The sequence below is a fragment of the Molothrus aeneus genome, chromosome Z (genome assembly GCF_037042795.1).
Source record: "Molothrus aeneus isolate 106 chromosome Z, BPBGC_Maene_1.0, whole genome shotgun sequence".
Taxonomy (NCBI): Eukaryota; Metazoa; Chordata; class Aves; order Passeriformes; family Icteridae; genus Molothrus; species Molothrus aeneus.
Window position 1 is genome coordinate 42730930 of NC_089680.1, and position 21378 is coordinate 42752307.

The window sequence follows — 21378 nt, forward strand, 5'->3', positions numbered from 1 at the left end:
CCATTGCTGGCAGTGACATTTCTAAATGCTGCAATTGGCAAATAAAAGGGAAATATTAGTTTCTGCACTCATATGGATGGTGCAGTTTCAAAGCCCTTATTACACATTCCAAACAGGAATCCAGCAATGCAAAGGTCTTTTGCCAAGTCCCTTCATGAACAGAATTTTACCTGAAAAATCCAAGTTGCATTTCTATGGAGCATTTTAATTGGATATGTCTGGACTTAAACTAAAGAAGTACCTGTAACTTCAGCCATGAATCAGTATTTCTCTGTTCCTTGGTAGGATTATTCTTGTTCCATCATTGTCTTCTTGTTTTGCTTTTTTGACATTGCTAGCTCCGGAATTTTTGGAATACCTTTAACATCTTCTGTGAGTGTTTCTGCCTTTATTCATCTTCAGAGGAACTCTTGTCTAGAGATCCTTGTTCTTAATCAGTGATGGCAAGTCCCCAAAGTAACATTGCTATTATAAAGCCAGGCCAAACCGCAGGGATTCACATATTCCCAGCACTGGTCAGTTTTACTCCATTTGCTGCTCAGAAGAAGCACTGCTGAGCCGTGTACGTTCATTGCAGAAATGACTGTTTAGAAGTGGTTTAAGTCAAAAGTTTCAGTAAATAAAGGAAATTCCAGAGATCTCAAAGTACCTTTTACTGTGATGTGTTATGACTGCACATTTGCTTTCCTCAAACCATGTAGTTTAGTAAAAAGCTCTTGTCCACTCTGCTGATAAAATGACAAAAAGTACGTGGAGTCATGTTCCAAGAGGATCATCATCAATTAGGTTCTTCCCGGACTGATTATTCATCTTTTTCCCTGCTCATGCAGATATTGCCCCTGCATCAGCCTTTCCACAGTGGTAAGCCTCTTTACTCTTCATATAAATATTTATGTTGGAAAAACAGGCAGCACAAATGACTTGACATTTTTGGAAAATATAATGTAGGCCTTTGTGGTAGGATGGGGCAAGAAAAAAATTAGTCAGAAGATCTTGATCCTGATGTTTCTTTAAGTCTTCCTAGAAAATGAGCATTTGTCTGTCTTTCATCTTAGGCAGAGACCTCGTGGTTAACAAGATATTTCTGGAGATTAAACCCCACTGTCATATTTCCCTACAGAAAGGCACTTTTAGTCACCAATGCCAACCTCTTCTGCTCCAGCAAATGCATCTGTTAAGAAAAGAAATACTATCAGCAGGGCAACAGGTGGCATATTACAGCCAATCTTGAAAGGTTATAATAAGAGGGAGTGTGAGCGAGAGGAGAAAAACTGGAAAAGAGGGTGACTAAGATGAAGGAAAAGGCAATGGCAAGCATTTTTTCCTGCTATTGCACTTACAGTGTTCTGGAATAAAAGTCTGATGACTTTGCAACACTAGGGTAGGGTACTGCCCTGGAAATGCATTGCCCATTGTACTGTTCTCTGTTTGCTTAGAAGGAATTCAGAAGGGATTTGCTTTCTCTTGTTTCATGAGCCCCACGCTTTCACACTGACCAAAGTGGATACACACCAGCTGGCCACGTCCATCACCACCACTGGGTGGGAGAATTCCTGATTATACTTAGATCCCTCAGAGCCCACTCTGTCACTTGCTGAGAAGCTCTGCTTGAACACTGCTTCCGAAATGCAGCCGGCTGGGAAGTCTGCACGCCTTGCCTGAAGGAGCTGGATGCCTTCTGGATCAAACATGAATGACCTGCTGAAGGTGCCCCTGGTGCACGTCCTCACCCTGGCAGCCCTCAGCTTGGCTGAGACGCTTCTGAAAGGTTTGCTTTTTCCCTGCTCTTCTTCTGCCATTTGCTGAAGGAGGTTTTGCAAAGGGGAAGGTGTCCCTGCTAACAGTGGGGAGGGTGGTGCTGTAGCGTTCCCAAAAAAGACAAAAATGGTCTGCTTTCAATGGTCACTGCTCTGCTTTTAGAAGGATAGCAGAGAAAATATTCTCATATTTGTGTTTGGAATTGAATTCTTTGTCTGTGAAGAGCAAATAGTCCATTGTAATAGGCAGGGGAGACCTTTGGGTTCAGCTTGGGTGGGATGTAAATTTCTCCTGTGAAAGGAAGCTCAGAAGTGTTAATGGCTGGTAGCACCAGTTGCTGCAGAGCACAAGATCTGTTGTGTTCAGCACATCTATGTAGGTTTTTAAGTATATAAAGCTTCAAAAGAAATAAATATCTATGATGTCTTTACAAAGAATACGTATATATGTACAAATATGCACTGTTTGTTATAGCATATAACACAGAAGTTATCATACCTTCTTCCTGTCTTGTGCACACACATGCATATGGGCATATGCTCACATACTTTTAGCTGACAAAATAATTGGTAAAAAAATCTGTTTAGAGAAGTCTTTGAGGTACAAAACGCAACTGTGGTACCATTCTGGATGTACTGTTTGGTAAAGCTGTGGACAACAATTTTTTCTGAATGGTGATTCAGATTTACAATTCAAAGCTTTTGAAATTCAGCGCTTACTAGAGACTTCGCAGCTTCAGGAAAACAAAATGAAATCTTAAGGGGAATGCCAGTATTCACATGTTAGGCCAACATTGCTGCTCTTGTAGGGCTATGCTTTTACAATTGTTAGTCAGGTTATTCCCAAAATAAAAAAAAGAGAACTAATGTGTCGTCTTTATAAAAATGTTTTGAAATAAAAATATTGGTATATTTGTAAGGCGCTGAAGTAAGTTTGGGAACTTAATGTTTGTGAATATTGTGGTAAGATAAGTAGTAGTGGAGAGACAAGAAAAACAAAGAGGACGGATAGGTTTTTTTCTGTGTCGCAGTGTAATGAAGAGATACATTGCCTTTTCTAGGACATCACAGCTGAGCTGTTTTTTACCATATGAACTGCAGTTTCTTCAGGTGTCTGCAGTGTTGGAGAGGGACTGGTTCTGTTTTCTGTATTGTTTTGTTTGTCTGTTTGGTCTGGTTTCGAAAGTGTGAATCCAAATCCAAAGCCAATACATTTGGAAGCTCCTGGTGAGCTGGGTACAGAAGGCGATTTGGCTTTCTCATGGTCCCGTGACCAGCCTTGGGTCATTTTTCTATCTCGGGAAACTACAGCTGACATCCAGAAAAATGGCACCTGTGTGGCTTTACACATATATAGATTAATTTATTTTCAATTTATTTAAAGCCAGAAGCATACCTTAAAAATATGAGAAAGGCCCAGTATATGCACACGGAAAGGCCTGGCTCCATTTCTATGTGATGGTAGATATGTCCGTACATTGTTCAAATTTTATTTTCCTATGTTAAAATATGGTAATGCACACATCATGAGTTTAGAGAGCTTTCTGAAGAAAACATGGACTAGCAACAGCATCCAAGCTGTTTGAATACCTTTCAGATGTAAGTACCATCTCAGCCATTTCGGAACTCTGTTGCCGTCTCACAAAATGACGGCAAGTCCCACTGCTCACTGTCCTTGCTTGGGTTAAATATCACAAAGGTGAAAAGAGCATAAAAGAAAGTTATACATCCCTGTTGCTGTTATGGTTGCTCTCTGAGGATGTAGAATTGGGAAGGCAGTTTTAAAATGATTTATTTTTCTATTACTGTAGTGCTGTCAGTTTGGACACTATTTTCTTAGAAGCACGTGGCTTCATTCTGCCCAAGAATCTGTATTTTGGCTTTCAAAAGGGACCAGGTCAGATCATGTCTATGCAATATTCTGTCATCTATTGAATAAAAGACACACTTGAAAGTATGTAACTGTTTCTAGAGAATTTATTTATATAGAAACCTGACAGGTCTTATTTGCCCAAAGAACAAAATACTGTCATTATGCATACCAGCTCTTGGCACAAATGTAACTTTATAACTTGCGGGAGTGGCTTTGTTTACGGTTACAACAGTTATAAAACTGGTTGTTTTGAATTATTATTACTGTAAAAATTTACATTTCTTAGGGTTAGAAAAGCATCCATCCAGAGATTGAGGAATGTGGACAACAGCAACAAAACTGTACTATATAAAATTAGATTGCAAAACTCTGGGGTTAATGCTATTAAACCCCAATAAACTTTGCCACAAAATAGCAATGTTTCATTTAAAGCAGAGAGGATAACCATTGGTGGGGGTTATTCTCCTAAGACATCCTTCAGTAGGAAAATGAAGACTTTATAGAAGTCTTCCATTTGGTTTCACTGGTATGGGATTCATCTGGGGAACAATATAGATGATTATATCTGTTTAATATGACCCAAAATGACTGAATAAATGGTCATGCATCATCACTGAAAGTGATGCATAATACAATTTGAAGCAGTGATCTTAAACAATGAACTCGTCACAGACTTGTTCTAATTGAAGTTTCATCCATATGACCTTTAGAGCTATCTGAGATGTTGTTTTGAGATTTACATAAGTATAGTCGTTATTGTTAATCAATGATACGATCCAAAGTCATACAGTCTAGAAATATTATTGAGGCAGATTCATTCTAATCAAGTGTCAAAAGCGTTTAGTTTTACATAAACTTGACAGTGGAAGCTGATAATTTCTTCCTCTAGCTTCATTCCAGCAGAACTCCAAAAACATTCTAATTTTGACTTCCATGTAAATTGAAAAAGGATTAAGATATTGACTTTCTATTATTCTCAGGCTCTTAAATCTGAATGTCTTCTCTTTTGCCCATTCCTTAGGGAGGGAAGGGTAAAATGGATATTGTTTATTTTTTGCCTGAATTTGAATCTCTTTGTACTGTGGAGGGCCAGTATATACACAGCAGTTGGGATTCTCTGTGAAAAACTAATGGGCCAGAAACTGCTATGCTCAGTGAGGAACAGGAAGACTCTTCAATCCATGATGTATTTTTAAGGTTGTGTTTCAGGAATATAGAAAAAACTAGTTTATCTCAACACAGTTGTCAGTGAAATCCAGTCCAACCAATATGGATGCGTGTCTCTTGCAGCCATTGGTCAAGACATTCAAGTGTTTTTGAAGGCAGTGGCTGCAATGAATAACATGAGCAGGGAATAACATGAGCAGGAAAAGTGAGTGGCTAGGCTTATGCTTTGATCCCTTCCAGCTGTGCTTCAAGTCTTTCACCAGAGCGATGGCAAATGTTTCTAAAGATACATTCAACTAATGTATGACTACAGATTTATGATAATAAGCATCAGACATAGCTATCAAGCTTCTAACCCTCATGCTTCTTGGTTAGAAAATGTGAGAAAATGAGAATGGGTCCTAGACATGACACAAATCTAAATGACCTGAATGGTCTTTGTGAGCCTGGCTTAGAAAAATATAGTGCTGTATAATTGGATTGGTGTTTGTATATAACAGGTTTTTTTTGTTGCTATTTTTTTTTTCTTTAAAGATAAATAGTTGAATGAATAAATCCTGTAATACTGACAAAAAAGCCCACATCTCCTGCACTAATAAGGAGGCACTCTTCCCACTCCAGGGGCAGGTCAGCTTGGCTTCAATTTTTGTGCTGCAACTTGCAGCCTATGCCATGCCATCCTTATGGCAGTGGGACATCCTCACCTCTGTCCTTGCAGTATGCTCACCTGTTGCTGTGAGTCTTGAGGAAGAGGTGAGTCAGAAACACAGAATGCACTGAGCTTGTGGGAGCTTGGTTTGCTCTGTTTTGCATCTTATGTTAAGACCTCTAGGGAAAATGCCATTGAGTGACCCTGCAGGGACATGGCTCCCTCCACCAAAGGTGTTTGGTAGGCTATGTAACACTCTCCGGTAGGCACCAGAAGATGTTCTCATTTTCTCTTCTTCACACAGCTCCCTTGATCAGCACTCCTCTGGAAACAGTGGATGCCCTGGTAGAAGATGTTGCCAAGTTTGTCTGTGTAGTGGAGTCATATCCTGAGCCAGAGATTACATGGACACGCAACAGCATTCCCATCAGGTAGGGAACAGCCCCAGCCCTCACCAGCACCTTCTGCCAAAATTGACAGTGCTTCTTTTCATGATACAGGAGATATCTGGAAATAAAAAAAATTGCTCTGTGGCAAGAGAGAGAATGAGTGGCTGTAATGATCTAGGGTTCTGTATTTCTGAGGGAATGGTAAGAGCACTTGTCATTGCTCTTGCACCTTCACACATTTGAGTTTGCAGAGAGTTGGTTTCTGCTGTAAGGAGTTTTCTCTCCAGCTTCAGAAAATTCAATGTGCTTTCTTCCTCAGTTCATACATTTATGAAGGAGGAGGATGCTGTATAATATTTAAAAGGAGCTTAGCAGGGTTTGTTGTCTGTCTCAATGTTCTTGGAATCTTTGCATGAGAGGGGTTGCGCTGTGCCATTCTTTGCTTCTAGTTCTGGATCTGGAAATTGTCTTCTCATTGTTTTGCACCATCAGACGTTAACAACCAGGCATCAAGATGTCAACAAAGAAGGCAGCCTTCTGGAAGTGTGGAAATGTGTTATGAAAGTCGCTACCATTGTTTTTGCTCTTTTGCTGTAGACAGGTTTCTACAAAGTAACTGTACTCGATCTTCTAGCTCTCAAATCACATTACATCTGCCACATTACATCTGCCACATGGCTTCACATCAGTTTCTCATTCTAAATGGCTGTAAGTGACTTACTCTGTGAGGGAAAATGCAGCACAACACAACTTTGTGTAACATAGTCGATACCTAGCCTCCACAGGAGATGTGCATGTTGGGCAGATGGTCACCTGAAGTATGGTTCTCACTGTTGTGGTTAAACATCTAAAAAGGTTTTGAACCACTGGCATAGGAGGCTCAAATAAGTCCGCAGCAGAAGGAGGTCTCACTGCTTGGAAAACTGCTTTAGAGTAGGACAAAGCAGAAAGTTACAAATTTTAATATAGGCCTTCAGAATTTTTTTTTTCATTGTTGGCCATCTCAGCAAAATTTGGCCCTAATCTTCTGATCCTGACTTTGTTCCAGCATGAAGTTCTGAACTTCCATGGATGTTATTTCCAAATCACGTCACCTTTCTCATAATTCCTTCCCCATCGGTGACATCATGACTGAAAATCAAAGCAGGGAGAGAAAGCCATCCATGAAGGACTATGTCTTTCTCTTTCCATGTCTTTAAGATTATAATTTTTCCCTGTGTTCTAAGGTAGTTTGAAATGCAGATCATTTATCAACCTCAATCCCCTCTTCCAGAGGCCAAACACATCATTCTTAAAGCCATTCCACTCTGTCTCTGAGACACAGTGCTTTGACCAAAATGGAAAATACAGATAAAATCATCTCTTCTGGTAAGGCCATAGAGCTCAGGTGCTTCATTCGTTTACAGTGACTTCTGAAGCAGCATTAGTAACAGCAAGTGTTTCATTTCACAAGGCATTAATATTCAGTACTGCTGGATACAAAAGCTCAGACCAAAGACAGAGGAAACACAGATGAATATATTTGTTGCTTTCTAAAAACTCGGATGAAAGTATTTGTACACTGGAAAGCATCAGATCAGAAGACACTTTTTTCTGAAAAAAACCCTCTCCAAATGGATTTCTGTGCCTCTGTGTGTGTGCATGTGTGTTTGTGTGTATGTGTGTATCAAACTCCAAAGGGTCTAGTAACTGAAAGGAATTAATATCAGTTATATCATTTCCAAAATTTTCTTCTCCTGCCAAGGTTCCAGCATCCTGGACAGACAGCAAGATTAACCTGCAAAACAAAACAGTATGTAAACTTTGAACTTCAATGAGAATAGAGCCAGCGCAGAGAATAGTCAGCACTAGTCTTCTGGATGTGCCTTTCCTTTTGACATCAAAACTTGTGCAAGTAAACCAGCAGGTGCCCTGTGCTGAGTGAAATGGTTACCTGGCCTATCATCCAGAACAGGGCTGCCCACAATGAGCCTTCCTTAGGACAAGAAGGGGACAGAGACAGCATGTCTTTTACACTGTGGATAACTTCATGGCACTCTTTCTTCCCAAGTTGGAAAAGAGGAGGGAGATGTAATACTGAGTGGCGAAATGCTGTTGAAAGGAAATAATCTCTAAGCCATCATAATGGTACATTCAGATTAGTCAATGACTACTGTACAATTTTTAACAGTAAATGACAAAACTTGACATATGTAGTGGTCAGATACTTGTGATTGCTTGGGATAAAATCCTCAGGTCCCAACCCTTTTTCCACTGTTCATAAAATCAAAGTCCAATTGCATGAAGGTGCTTCCTGAAAGCATCAACAAAGGTGTGAAAATAGACACTACAAATAGTTAATTTCTTTGTGTTTTATTTATAGTATTTTTTTATATTTATCATAGCTTTGCAATGAAGATCAATACCTCAGCTCTCTGATTTCTCATCATCTTTCTTTCTGATTTCCTTGGCTCTCCCACTTGACTCCACATATCCCCCTACTCACATACCACACTTCTCTTGTCATGCTCACATATGAAATTGGTCTTTGGCCCACATACTTTGTTACAATAGCCCGTATTTTCGTTGATCAAGCTTCAGGGCTTTCTGCAGTTCTCTGAAATATCCGGGTTAAAGCCTGCTGTCATTAAACCATAGCTATCCTTGAATCCTCTAGCTTGCAGATGGCTTCAGCACATTTCTTTGCTTGTTTGTTTGTTTGGTGGTTTTTTTGCAAAACAAATAGACAAAACTACTCCAGGATGTAGACACAAAAGTTCATGGTCTTTGGTTTACCTTAAAAATATTTCCATAACTTTATCGGTTTAATAAAAAACCCCCTGTTTTTTGCTTTGTTTTGTTTTGTTTTTCCTGAAAAAGGTTTCTTTAAACAATTTCAACTAGCTCTAGTTCCTATGTAAGCATCTTTCTCTTACATTGAACAATGATACCTAAACCAGGACCTGGCTGGAACTGATTATTTGTGCTCATGCCTGTCCTTGGCCAGTCAAAACCCCAAACATGAGCCTACTGATTTTAACAATGTCTGTGGGGTGGAAGAATTGCCACTACACTAGTGACAGGCTGGAACTGCATGGTCTAGTGAAAACCTGAATCTTAATTCAGAACTCAACATTTTCAGCACCTTCCCTTCTGCTTGTGGGTTGAAAATCAGAGGTAGAACTTATTGCCATTTGTAGTGGCATCAGCAGTCTGCATATTCAAATGCAATTCATTTCTCTGTCCCTGGCTGTCCCTGACAATCCATGCTCTGCCCTGCAGGCTGTTTGACACACGGTACAGCATCCAGAGGAATGGGCAGCTGCTGACCATCCTGAGTGTGGAGGACAGTGATGATGGGGTGTACTGCTGCACAGCAGATAATGGAGTTGGTGCAGCTGCACAGAGCTGTGGGGCTCTCCAGGTGAAAATGCGTAAGTGGAAATGCAATTTCTTCCTGATGCCATCTGAGTGTTTAATCAAAAGCCTGAGCAGACTCCCATCTATGGCACCTGGGGATCCATGTTCAGGGCAAACCCGTTCTTGGTCCTTGGGAAGATGGGTGCAGTTCTTTCAGTCAGAGACATGGCATATGGGATCATAACTTAATGCAGTTGTGATTATTTACTTTGAATAACACACATTTGTTCTAAGATCAGAAGAAAAAATGGATGCTTTGAAGAACGCCCTTTGTGCAAAAATCTGTAAAAGAATTTGATAGATTAGTCCTCTGTGGCAATACTGCATAAGTCCCTGGTGAATGTTAATTGTAAAATTTCACTATACAGATTTCTTCCTGAGGATGGCAAAATCAACTAAATTATATTCAGATGCTCTAAATAGCAGTATTGAATGTTCTGGAACACCATGTTGTAAATCTCATCATTCCACATGGACGGCAAAAGATTTGCTCTTGCAGAGAGCTACATACGTGCCAAACTCAGCAAAGCTGGACTCACATGGCTAGAGTTATTTACACAAGCACTTTAAAAAGCAGAGGAGGTATATTCTGGCTAAAGCATCTGTTTGTAGGAAAGGATTTGTCTGTGCTAATGAGATGACCCTCAGGGTCTGGTAATACTGGAACTCTACATCATCCTAGTCACTTGCAGGTGGTGGCCAGGAGATGCTCTCTGAAAGTTGTTTTTCTGCTGGTTCATTATCATGCAAGGGCCTCAAAATGTCAGATCTCCCAAAATACTAATATAATAATCCTTTATACTCTCAGCTCAGACTAAGGCAGACTGTGTTCTTTCAGTAAAATGAATTTAAATTTATCCCTGATTAACTTTAAGGGAGTTTGATTGTGTTTTCTTTAAGGCTTGATTGTCCTTTTCACTAGCATAGTTATAAATCCTTCAGTTAAGGATATTAATTGCATTTACACACCCTTCTTGTTGAGCTAGAGGCAAGCCTGAGTTAAAACTCTTTCAAAATCAATTCAATTCAGATCTGAGCTTTGAGACAAGACATTGTTTACACAGTGAAAAATGTCAGAACCTGGAATGCTAACATTCTTCAATACTGGAAATACTCTTATCTGAATTTGGATTTTAGCCCAGGCCCTAATTCAAATGACTGTCAAACTCCGCTCAGGAAAACAAATAACCCATGCAAGTTAGCTGCTTTTGCAGCTTTTTTAACTGAATGCTGTGCTGAAGAAAGTTGTTTCTTACCAAATAACTTCAAAACCAAGAAAGAATGCTTTATCTTTCAGCAACACACAGAAAAAAGCAGCAGATTTGTGCATGTAATTTCTGAATTTGTCTTGTTCTATTATCTTGTAGCTTCATCCCAACTTTAATTTTTGGCTTTAAAAATTTTAGGACCCAAAATAACCCGTCCGCCTGTAAATGTGGAAATAATAGAAGGATTAAAGGCTGTTCTTCCATGCACTACAATGGGGAATCCAAAACCTTCTGTTTCATGGGTCAAAGGAGAAACAGTTGTAAAGGTGAGTATGAATGGTTTTCAGTAATACTAATTATTTGCTAAAGGTACTGTGTTAAATATTAGCATTAGTTATAGTATTTGTAAATTCTAGTAACTAGAAAGGAAGCATTTGGAAAATCCAGGGCTCATCTCATAAATTTCTTCATTTGCAATGATTCTACATATGAACCAAATGTTCTCTGTGTATCTATATTTTATGTGATATATGCTTGTCACTGCTAAGTATGGACAAATCTTGAGGAAAGCACTTGTGAGTGTTCTCTTAAATAGGAGCTCTTTCAAGCTATAATTCACTGATCTGCAACAGTAGCAATGGGTGAATGTGTCATGTCATGAGCAGGAAGAGCTGGCCCTAAATCCTTGAGTTGTAGGACATGTGTGGTGTTCATGCATGTAAGCCCAAACTTTGTAAACAGATTTTTGATGCTGTTTGTGTGCAGCCTGCATATAGAGTCCTCACCTCAATGGCTCCTTCCTCCGGCAGGAGACTGCTCGCATTGCTGTCCTCGATTCTGGGAATTTAAGGATACACAATGTTCAGAGAGAAGATGCAGGACAGTATCGTTGTGTAGCCAAGAACAGTTTGGGCACAGCCTATTCGAAACCTGCAAATGTGGTAGTGGAAGGTGAGTGACTTTTGAACCAGTCTCAAGCTCCATGTGCCAGCCCCTCATGCATACCCTGTTAACTTGAATTAACCTGAAGTATTGTGTTGATGTTGTCAAAACCACCCTAGAGGGCGATACAAATAGAGAGGAGGAGGAGGAGGAGGAGGAGGAGGAGGAGGAGGAGGAGGAGGAGGAGGAGGAGGAGGAGGAGGAGGAGGAGGAGGAGGAGGAGGAGGAGGAGGAGGAGGAGGAGGAGGAGGAGGAGGAGGAGGAGGAGGAGGAGGAGGAGGAGGAGGAGGAGGAGGAGGAGGAGGAGGAGGAGGAGGAGGAGGAGGAGGAGGAGGAGGAGGAGGAGGAGGAGGAGGAGGAGGGAGCTTTTGCCTTTGTGGACTTGAACATTTTCTGCCCATTAAATGAACACTACATTGGTTTTCCAGTTTCTGGTCCTTATGTACTCTGTGTCCAGTTCTTCTGTACAGAAGGTATTTGCTTTGTGGTGTAACCACCACCAGTTTCAGAGTGCTGAGAACAGTAGACAGGGTTACCCAAATGTTAACAACAAGGCATTCTATCTTCCTGAATTGTATAAGAGAATTCGGTTTGGGCAAGGGCTTGTGGAGTGAGTGGGGGAATGACTGATTTAGTAGACAAACAAATTTTTATTTTTGATTCAGAATGATTGTAATGCAGAAAGTAGAGAGGGTCTTCATTTTCTTAGTAAGCTTCAAAATACTATTGTAGGTTACATTTGGCCTGGAGCTATCAGAGGTTACTTAGCGTGCAATCCCATTTCTAAGAATAATGTAGACTTCCTTCTGGGAGCAGTATCAGATGTATTAGATCCAGCTACACATTACTGTAGGTCTGCTGTTTTCTTAAAAAATGCATGAATTTTTCAGGTTTTTTTTGTCCCTTTTTAATATTTATACATACAGACCTTGTATACTAGAAATTCCTTAAATAGCTTTAAAACAGGAAGGCAGCTATTCTTAACCTAGATTCAGAACTGTACTTCTCCCAGGCTAAAAGCAGTGAAGCAAACTGGAAACAGCTGAATCTTGATGTGAATAGCTTGAGTCCTGGGTTTTAGTTTGGCCCCTGTCACTGAGACAATGGGCAAAGGCTTGTCAAGAGTTAAACTGTGAATGGCAGATTGATGCTATGAACACAAATGCTGAAGGGACTCTGTCACTGCAATTCTTTGCTCAGATCTGCCAAAGCCAGTTAGGGAATCTAAAAACAAGCCGGAATTTTGCCAAAAATCCAGCCTGCTAAGGTTGATGGTTTTTCTCCATCTCCAGAATTATGCAGTGGCCTGTTAATTCAAGGACTGGCAAAATAAATCACAAATACCCTACTTGGGGTGTGTATGTGTGCTCTTTTTAAAAGGAAGAAGATTAGTTCCTAATTGATCAGTGGCAGGTCAATGCTCCCACACAAATCGTCCCCTCATGTTCCATTCATGTGTTAGGTGAACAAATAAATGCTCTTCTTCAGGCTCACCTTGGTTTCTCTAGTAGAACACCTGTATAATATACTTAATTTCAGGTGGCCACCCAAACTAGACAGACACATGTTTGGTTTATATTTTTGGCTTCCAAAATCCAGAGGTATTAATACTGATTTAGTACATAGAGTGAACTGTGCAGTATCCATTTGTTCAAACTGACATCAACATTCATAATCCTGATACAGCAGCTTGCTGTGCATACAAATCCCTTCCCCTGATGGTGTTTTAGATCAATTTTCATGGATATTTAGCATAACTACCTGTGCGCATACCTGTGTATGCCTGCAAGTTGGTACTTGCACACATCACCCTCACACACCTCTACCATTATTTTTAGTGTCCCTCCCCTCCTGCCTCTCCTACCTCATTAGTATCAGCATTTTAAAATAACTCCAAGTAAATAATATACTAAAATTATTCAAAGCAGGAAAATCACACTTCAATATTCTTTGAGCATTCATAGTGTTAATAAAATTTATGAAAATTGTTGTTTATTGCTTCTCTGTAATAACATTATGATTTTTTTTGTTAATCTTGGTCCTAGTATTTGCTGGAGTCCCCAGCCTGCATTGTGTGGTTTAATATTAAAATAAAACGAATAAGCATGGCTAGTTAACTAGGAATATTTAATTCAAGGCAAGTGTCCATTCAAGGAAAAGTGTAAATATTTATGCCTAGCCAGAGCTAAATCACTGATTTATTGTGTACTTCCATTTTAATGGGTCCTGTGTGGCATCCCACCCTTACACAGAAGGGAGCTTCCAAAGATCATAGGTCCTTGTGGTTGGAAGGAATGACAAAAGTAAGAGTGCCTGAAAAAGCTTACAAAGTTTTATTAATAAATTACACATTTAGCATGGAAATGTGTATGGTAATCCCTGACCTCCTATATAAACATGGGGCAATGGGTTTTGATAAAGGGCTAGGATGAAAGGAGAGGGTCTGGAGAGAGAGAGAGAGAGAGAGAAAGGATTAAAGAGGATGAGAGAGAATGAACAGAAAGGAAGAGGGCAGTACCACCAGTCCTGGTTCCAGCATCAATCCAGCTGACAGGTATGCAGGCCCCTGAAACACACATGTGTGTCCAGGCTTTGTTGAAGTTTTTATAGTGAAGTTTCCATGCACTGGAGCTAAGTTTGTCACTCTCTATGCAAATGAGTTATCATGTGCAGCCCATTATTTTTGACCTTTGTGGAAATCAGCTGGGGGGCTTCGGGGATCTTGGGTACTCTTGATCCCCCCTTACATTCCATGCTGGCTCATCAGCATCACTCCTGTGCCTCAGCTGTACTCTATTGTGCTAACTCTGGGAGCCGGAACAAGGACACTTGTGCCCTAAAGGCACTGCCCTACTTCCATTTGGCCCCTTTCTCCGATCATGGTTGGTAACTGGCTGGCACTACCAACAATCCATTGTTGGCTCCACTGCTGTGTGATTATCAGTGTTTGAGACATACATATTAGCCCCTTATCTTCTCGCTTCCACATCCTGCAATTAGCTTAAGGCATTTGTTCAAAGTGCAGAGGTGTTCTTGAAAGACTGACTCTCTGCCTTCTGTAGGCAATCAGGCTCCTAAATGTGCTTTTGATCAGGCACATGCTTAAATGACTTGTTCAAGTTGGCCCAGTAATTGCAGCAAGTCACAAGTATATAACGTGACTTGTGCAAGATCCATTTTTTCAAACTGACAACAGACTTGGCCCAAGGGTTTACACTACTGATGCACCTTACAGTACTACTTGTCTGGTTTCAGTGGTCCAAGGTAGAACTATTTGAAAAATGCTGCTATTTTGATTTTCCAAATATTTTTTCATCTATTCCTTGTCAGTTTTCCTCAACATTCATAATACTGACCTCTATTTATTACTTTTAAAGCGCAGCTTTAGTATTTTTAGGGTTTTATTATTTTTAAAGCACAGTTGAAAAATTTGAGCAATAGACTTTAGATGAAAATTCCGATGCAGTTCTTGTCAGGAAAAAGAAAGCATTGAAGGCCTCTTTTAGTGGAACCGATTTTTCAGTTTTCATCAGTGAATGTTGTGAAGGAGATAAGGACTCTATAGGCTCTTCACTCTGCACAGCCTGTCCCAAGTAAGGGCAGCCTTACTTGCTTTCCCAGGGCAAGTTCCAGGCACCAGGGCTCAGGTCATGAATTATAATAAGTTAATCCTGGCTCAGGATTTAATTGAAAGGATTAAAAAGCCTGCCTTTTTGCATTTTTTATCCAAGTCTGGGGCAAACTCAGATGAATTTGGACAAGTAATATTGAAATAGATTTTTTCCTTTAAAGGCATAATCCACAAGTGCTAGATATACAATCATAATGGACCTAATTGTTGGGTTTGTGGGAAGAGCTTGGTTCCTCACTGGGAATGGTGTTGAGTCTATGGACAGCACTGCCCTCACTCAAAGTCTGCCTGGAGTGCCTGGGGGGCATTCAGAGAAGAAAGAGGCCATGGAGCATTCCCTTGATTTGACATCAGAAAACAGGCTCTGGAGATAAGGTATGGAGAAAGGATGCAAGAGGCAAGCATTGGCCAAGTGAGCCAAATGAGTAACTGTGCAAGGTAGGCGTCACTTCTGAAGAAGGGTTACACACAATTTTTGTCATCTTGGTGCATCCTGTAGCAGTAAAATGATACATGTCTTTGGTTTCCTTCTGAGGAATGTCTCAGAGGAGCAGGGTTGGTTCTTTCTGATATCTGCTGGGATGATTATAAATTAGTTCTTCACTAGTGAGCTGGATCACAGCTGTGCAGAAGCTGCATAGTTGTATTTTCCTCACTTGGTTCTTCTAATTACAGCCCACTCAGCTTATGAGAAAAGGACTAGTGAAAGTAATGGCATGAAGCAGAAGTTCAATAGGCAGAAACAAGCCTTTTCCACAAAGGAAAAGGCTTTTGCTTTCTACAAAGCCAAATAAATAAGAAATGCTCAGTTTGTTGGGTCTGCTAAAATTAGCATGTGAAGATGACTTCCTCTTGCTATTGTACATCCAGAAGGTAGAAGGCACATTGAGATACAGAAAGTAAAGTGTGCATTGAGATAAAGGAACAATATTATAATCTTGACTCTTTGCCAAGAAATGAGTTTTTAATTTCCTGGAGGCAACATTTCTGACCTGCAGTTTTGTATTAATTTTCTACCATCTTAAGCATTTTGCTAATTAGCTCTTTAATCACTGCATTATCAACTTTGGTAATGTAGACTTCTGCAAAACCTAGAAGAGTATTTATATACTCAGTGAAGCAGTACATTGCCAAAAGATTTCCAAAGATTTCTTGTTGTTTGCTGTATTGATTCTTAAAGTGAATATCTGGCTGAAAGGTTCCTGAATTAATCCAAGATTCAGGACTGTGGTTGAATAGAGACATTTGCTTGCTTACCTGATCTGTAGTTCACATAGATGTCTGAAGGCTGAAGTTTATTGACAAGATGTTGACTGAGATGACTAAGATGTTCCAGTTTTATCTGAAATCTGAAATCACTCCATTGGAAATAGAGAAGCAGTCATTGCCATCAATAGTGTTGAGATTTGTCATCAAATGCAGAAATTACCATTGATGAAAGTGAAAACTTAGGGAAGGGTATAAAGATTCAAGCTGTGCCAAGAAGGCATTTTTTGGGCCTCCTCTGAGCATTTGAAATCTGTAGGGTCTGTAAGACCTTTGGTTTTTTCCTTTATGCATTAGACAGCTATTTATGTACATAGGCCATAGAAGGGGGGAGTTTTCATTTTTGTTGGTATTTGCAGTGACATCAAACTGTTCCACAAAAGTCATGCAAGAGCTTTTCAGGTTCAGCTTCTGGGCCTGCTGACTAAAATTGTTCAGTCTCCAAGGTCTGACATGAGCTAAGAATGATATTCCCCATATCCATTATGTATGAATTGTGTGATATTAAAAGAATATATTTAAAGCCATGAGCTCCTGTGTGGTGAGAGGCATGGCAATATTCCTGTTATGAGCATGCTTATCACTCAGACACAGAGTGAAGCTGCCTCATTAATTTTTTCTTAACATGCAAAATAAATTCCATTGGATGGTTTTCCTTTAATCTCTTATTGTCTTTTTCAGATATTATCCTTATAGCCAGTGTTCAGATTATAAGTAGTTCCTGCATCAAATAAGAAATGTCTATTGCAGAACAGCCACAAACCAGTAAATTTTGTGATGATTTACAGGTGTCATTGCCAGATCTGGGCTCAGTTTTTTTCTTTGTTTTGGAGAATGTTTCTTCTGTCCTTAGGGGAAGGAAAGTGCCACTTTGTGAATTGGTAGAATTCACATGAAGAAGGGCTCTTGTTCTTCATTCTTCAAAACAACAATAAAAAAATCACAAAAATTGAAAAGTTGACTATGAATTTCTGACAGTTTAGAAGTAGCACCTGCTTACAAATGAAAAAACACCATAAACCACATTTCAGCCTTAGCTTTATACTTAGCTTCAACTATTGAAAGAGCATTTTAATGGAATTATTGTGACTGAAATGTACAAAGGGTTGTGGTGGATTAGGTACCACAGCAGCATGTGAATGAATGGCAGTTTTCTGACTAGGGAGAGAGTGTGAATGGTCTACTGGAATGTGGTGTGCAAAAGGTTTTTCTTCCCCTGCAGGTAAAGAACAAATTTCCTGGCTTTCTCAGTGTTGCATCCAGCTAGTGAAACCTCTGAAGTTCCAGTTTGCTCAGTGATGCATTTTTAATGTTGAAAAGTGTAGAAAAAGGCAATAAATACAGGGACTGCTACGTGACAGGAGAGAGCATGTGGATGGCCCTGTTGGTTGTGTACTGACTCACAACTCCATCTTGTGATTTATAGGAAACTGAGCTTGATCTCCACCAGCCTGTGGCACCAGAGACTTGTGGAATTCAGGAGCATACTGTGTGATAACCTTTAGTTTTGAAGTTGTCACTCTACAGACATGTGTAGAAATTAGCAATCATACATCTGTAAGGAAACAAACAAACAAAATAGCCAGGGCAAACATTAGAAGAAGCAATGTGTTTAACAAAAAAACTACCTGTATTTTCAATGGATATATTAACATTTTTGGTTCAAATCTCCGCATTTTCCAGCTGTCTGAAGAGGCATAAGTTGAGGACTACTGACCCTTTCTTTAACTAGGCCATTTCATTAATTTCTCCACTGAAGTGTTGCTGCTCCACTTCATCCTGTGCTACTATGTGGCAGTACATAAAACAATCAAATTAAAACAATGAAAGAAGCAAATCTCCTTATACTCCACTGACTTAGATGTTGTTTCGTTTTGCATTCCAGCTCTGGTAGATAGATGTCTTTTCCTGGCCACATTTTATTGCTTATTACTAGCTACTAAAATAATACCCTGCCATAGGCCACAAAAATGTTTCCCTGTAAGCCTCTTCTGAAAACTGCCTTAGCCTTAAAAATAGGAAGGCTTTCCTTGGAGAACCATCCATTCAGAAGAAAGGACTTGCCAGATTCCTTCTAGATTTTTATTTTAATCATGTAGTCTAATTCTTGTGCCAGTGAGGAGATGGCAGACTAATTGACAATAGAAAGCAATGCCATTGCTGCTTAGTTAAGAGGTTGTTCCTCTGAAGTGTAAAGCACTAGCTTCCTTCAGCTGTTTTTTGGATGTCTTATATAGTCTTGGGACAAATTTGAGATAAATCCGATAAATCACAGATAAATCAGCAGACTAGCAAGTCACACCAAAATTCAAGTAACAGGAATAAAAACATGTATTTAGTGCAGAAAATTCTATCAATTTGAATAGACCACATTCCAGAGGTGGTCCATATTTTGAATGAGCTTACTCCTGATATGCCATCCAAAAAGTTTTTTACACTTTTGTGTCAAATTGCCTGCACTTGGCATAGATGATGTGGGAAAGGGAGATACCAAGAGACCACTGAAGCAGCCAGTCAGCACTGTTGCCTTGCATTTCCCACAAATTAGATTTCAGTGTGAAATCAGAATTTTTATCTCTATCATCTTTTGAGGCAGTGTTTTGGGTCAGGTGACTTGCCAAAGAGTAAACTGGCAAGGAAGATTTCAGTTCTTCTTTTAAGTATTGGATGAAATTTCCTCATGGAAATTCTAATATGAACACTGAAGAAGAGCCTTTGGCTTGGCCTTGAGCAGAGGCAGAAGCTCTGGGAAAGAATGCCTTTCCTGTTTGTGTTGGTGCTGGTGTATGTACCTGCAGGCAATGTCCTATGACAGTAAAGGGTGAATACAGCAGTTTGATTTTAAACATTGCAAAATGTTTATGGGGAGCAAGCATTACAAGTTTGCCTGTAATTACACCAAAGTATTTGGCTGACCTCAGTGGGGTGGCGTGGGTGTAACTGAAAACCCAGAATATCTCATTAAATCTCCTCCTACCTGCGGCACTCACCAGAGTCATCCCAAGGTTCTGAGATGCTGCAGAAACAATCATGGCCCTAATTACAGGGTAACAGGGAAAGCTGCAGGAGGAAGAACGCAGCCTCAGACCTTCAACAAATGACAAGTACGTGTGAGCTATTCAATTTACTCCTGAAGCTTGCTCCACTGTGACATTGGCATGAGGTTCATGCTGCCTTTGAGTCATTATCACAGGGTGGCGTCTTGCAATGAGGAACTGCAGTGGGGCTTCAGACAGAAAATTCTTCTTTAAAAGCATTTGAGCCTGTTATTTCCTTTCGCAAAAGCCTCTTTCCCCTAACAAAGACCTTGGGAAGGCACTTGAAAAACTTATGACCTTCTCACATCATTGCATGAATTGTGGTTTTAAGAGAAAAAATGACATGGCAATTAAAATCCATCTCTTCTCTAAACCACTGGCTAGCTAGAAAGCATGAGCTTCCCACAGAACAATAAAGGGAGTGGAGGATAGAGAATATCCATAGCTATCAGATAAAGGGGACCAGAGGAAACTGAGACAAGCATTCTGAAGTCGCTGGAGGCCCTCACAGACCCTCACAAAAAGGGTATATCAAATAGGGAGTTGAGAATTTGGAAAAGAGATGGATCTCTGTTGTAGGAGGAGCTAGACGAGTTTTCAACAGTAAAAATCAAGAATGTGTGATGGATAAGATGAGCAGGGAACGGGTTCCTTGCTGTCCCCAAACCAAGGAACACCCTAGCAGGTACTGAGCAGCACTTTAAACTAGACAGAAGGAAGTACTTTTCACATGATATGTAATTAAATTTATGGTATTGCTAATACCAGTGGTGAAGATCAGATGTCAGGATGCTGCATGAATTATCTCATTTTTGGGTGTGCATAGCCATGATTTCAATATGTGCACACAGACTAGTAGCCTTGGCAGCAGTCATGATGGGTTGTGATCATGAGTGGAACAAGCAAAGGAATTGCTCCTTGACTTCAGAAGGCTGAGAACTTCCTTTCCAATTTCACATTCAGTAGTGGGTAGGGGCAAAGATAAATGCACCAGATATGACTCTGTACTGTAGACAAGACAGATCATAAGGAGGTTTAAAAGGGTCTTTCCTTCAAAGAAACCAAACACAAATATAAGACCAGTAATGACATGAGAAGAATTTCCTCATTCATTTCCTTGGGAAGTAATTTGAACGCATTATCCTCTCTTGAATCTGGTGTTTGCTCTGTATATAGAGATGAGCACTTGTACAGAACAGGTTTTATATAGTTACACAGGATATAAGCTATCTATTTACATTTTACTCCTGGTTATTACATCTTTGTGTATTTGTGGTGTCTCCTTTTAGGATTCCAGAGACATCTACATGCAGTGTAAAGTCCTTCACAGCTGAGAAGTTAGTGGCTGATATATTTACCATCACACGAGTCCTTCTACTAGTGTAAATTGTTCTACCACCCATAAATCTAGGAGTCCACCTAAAATAAAGTTAGCTTGAAAAGTTATTGCCTACTAAGAAAATTTTTCTTTTATATCAGACACTAGAGCTTTGAATCTGAAGGCATATGATTCAGGATGGAGGTGTTGTGCTTTGCTCCATCTTCCTTTCACACAGATCTTGAATTGTCTCTGGTGCCCACCTCATGGCCTCAGATGTACATAGATTAAATAAAATAGGTAAGCAATTTGACAGAGATAAATGGAAGTGTCTCATATCAGCTTTGCTGAAGCTGTTTTGCTCCTCTTTGTATTTACTTGGTAGGCTTACAAAAAGATAAGTGCTGCAACTTAGGTAAGAAATACTTGGAGACCAAAGTAAAACTGACCTTACAGTTATCTTGGGATTTAATTATTAACTCATCCCCATTTTGGAAGTGCTAAGCCACACTCAGAAGCTGCTGCTGCTGCGAGAGGAGTGGTTGACTCCTTGTCTCCTTGTCCTTGCTGGAGAATATGTTTGTTCTCCAAGGTGGGATTTGGTTCTGTCATGTCAGCTGCAGAGACTGTATCTTGCCTGGTCAGCCCTGGTTCTTGGAATGTGATTAGCTGCTGCACACAGCTTGGACTGGCTGTCTCTGTGACTGCTGATCCATGAGCATGGTATGTGGTCTGCTCTTG

At 40.0% G+C, this 21378-nt stretch overlaps 1 protein-coding gene across 3 annotated transcripts in view; it reads left to right on the forward strand.

The window, feature by feature from the left end:
• The first annotated feature begins 1671 nt into the window (after positions 1-1671).
• MUSK (muscle associated receptor tyrosine kinase) overlaps positions 1672-21378 on the forward strand; it is a 54906-nt gene continuing 35199 nt past the window's right edge. For all 3 annotated transcript variants that reach the window (XM_066569464.1, XM_066569465.1, XM_066569466.1), the window contains exons 1-5: positions 1672-1768; positions 5751-5877; positions 9097-9248; positions 10641-10768; positions 11252-11393. In XM_066569464.1, the coding sequence (XP_066425561.1) occupies positions 1672-1768; positions 5751-5877; positions 9097-9248; positions 10641-10768; positions 11252-11393 (646 nt within the window). The remainder of the gene's footprint in view (positions 1769-5750; positions 5878-9096; positions 9249-10640; positions 10769-11251; positions 11394-21378) is intronic.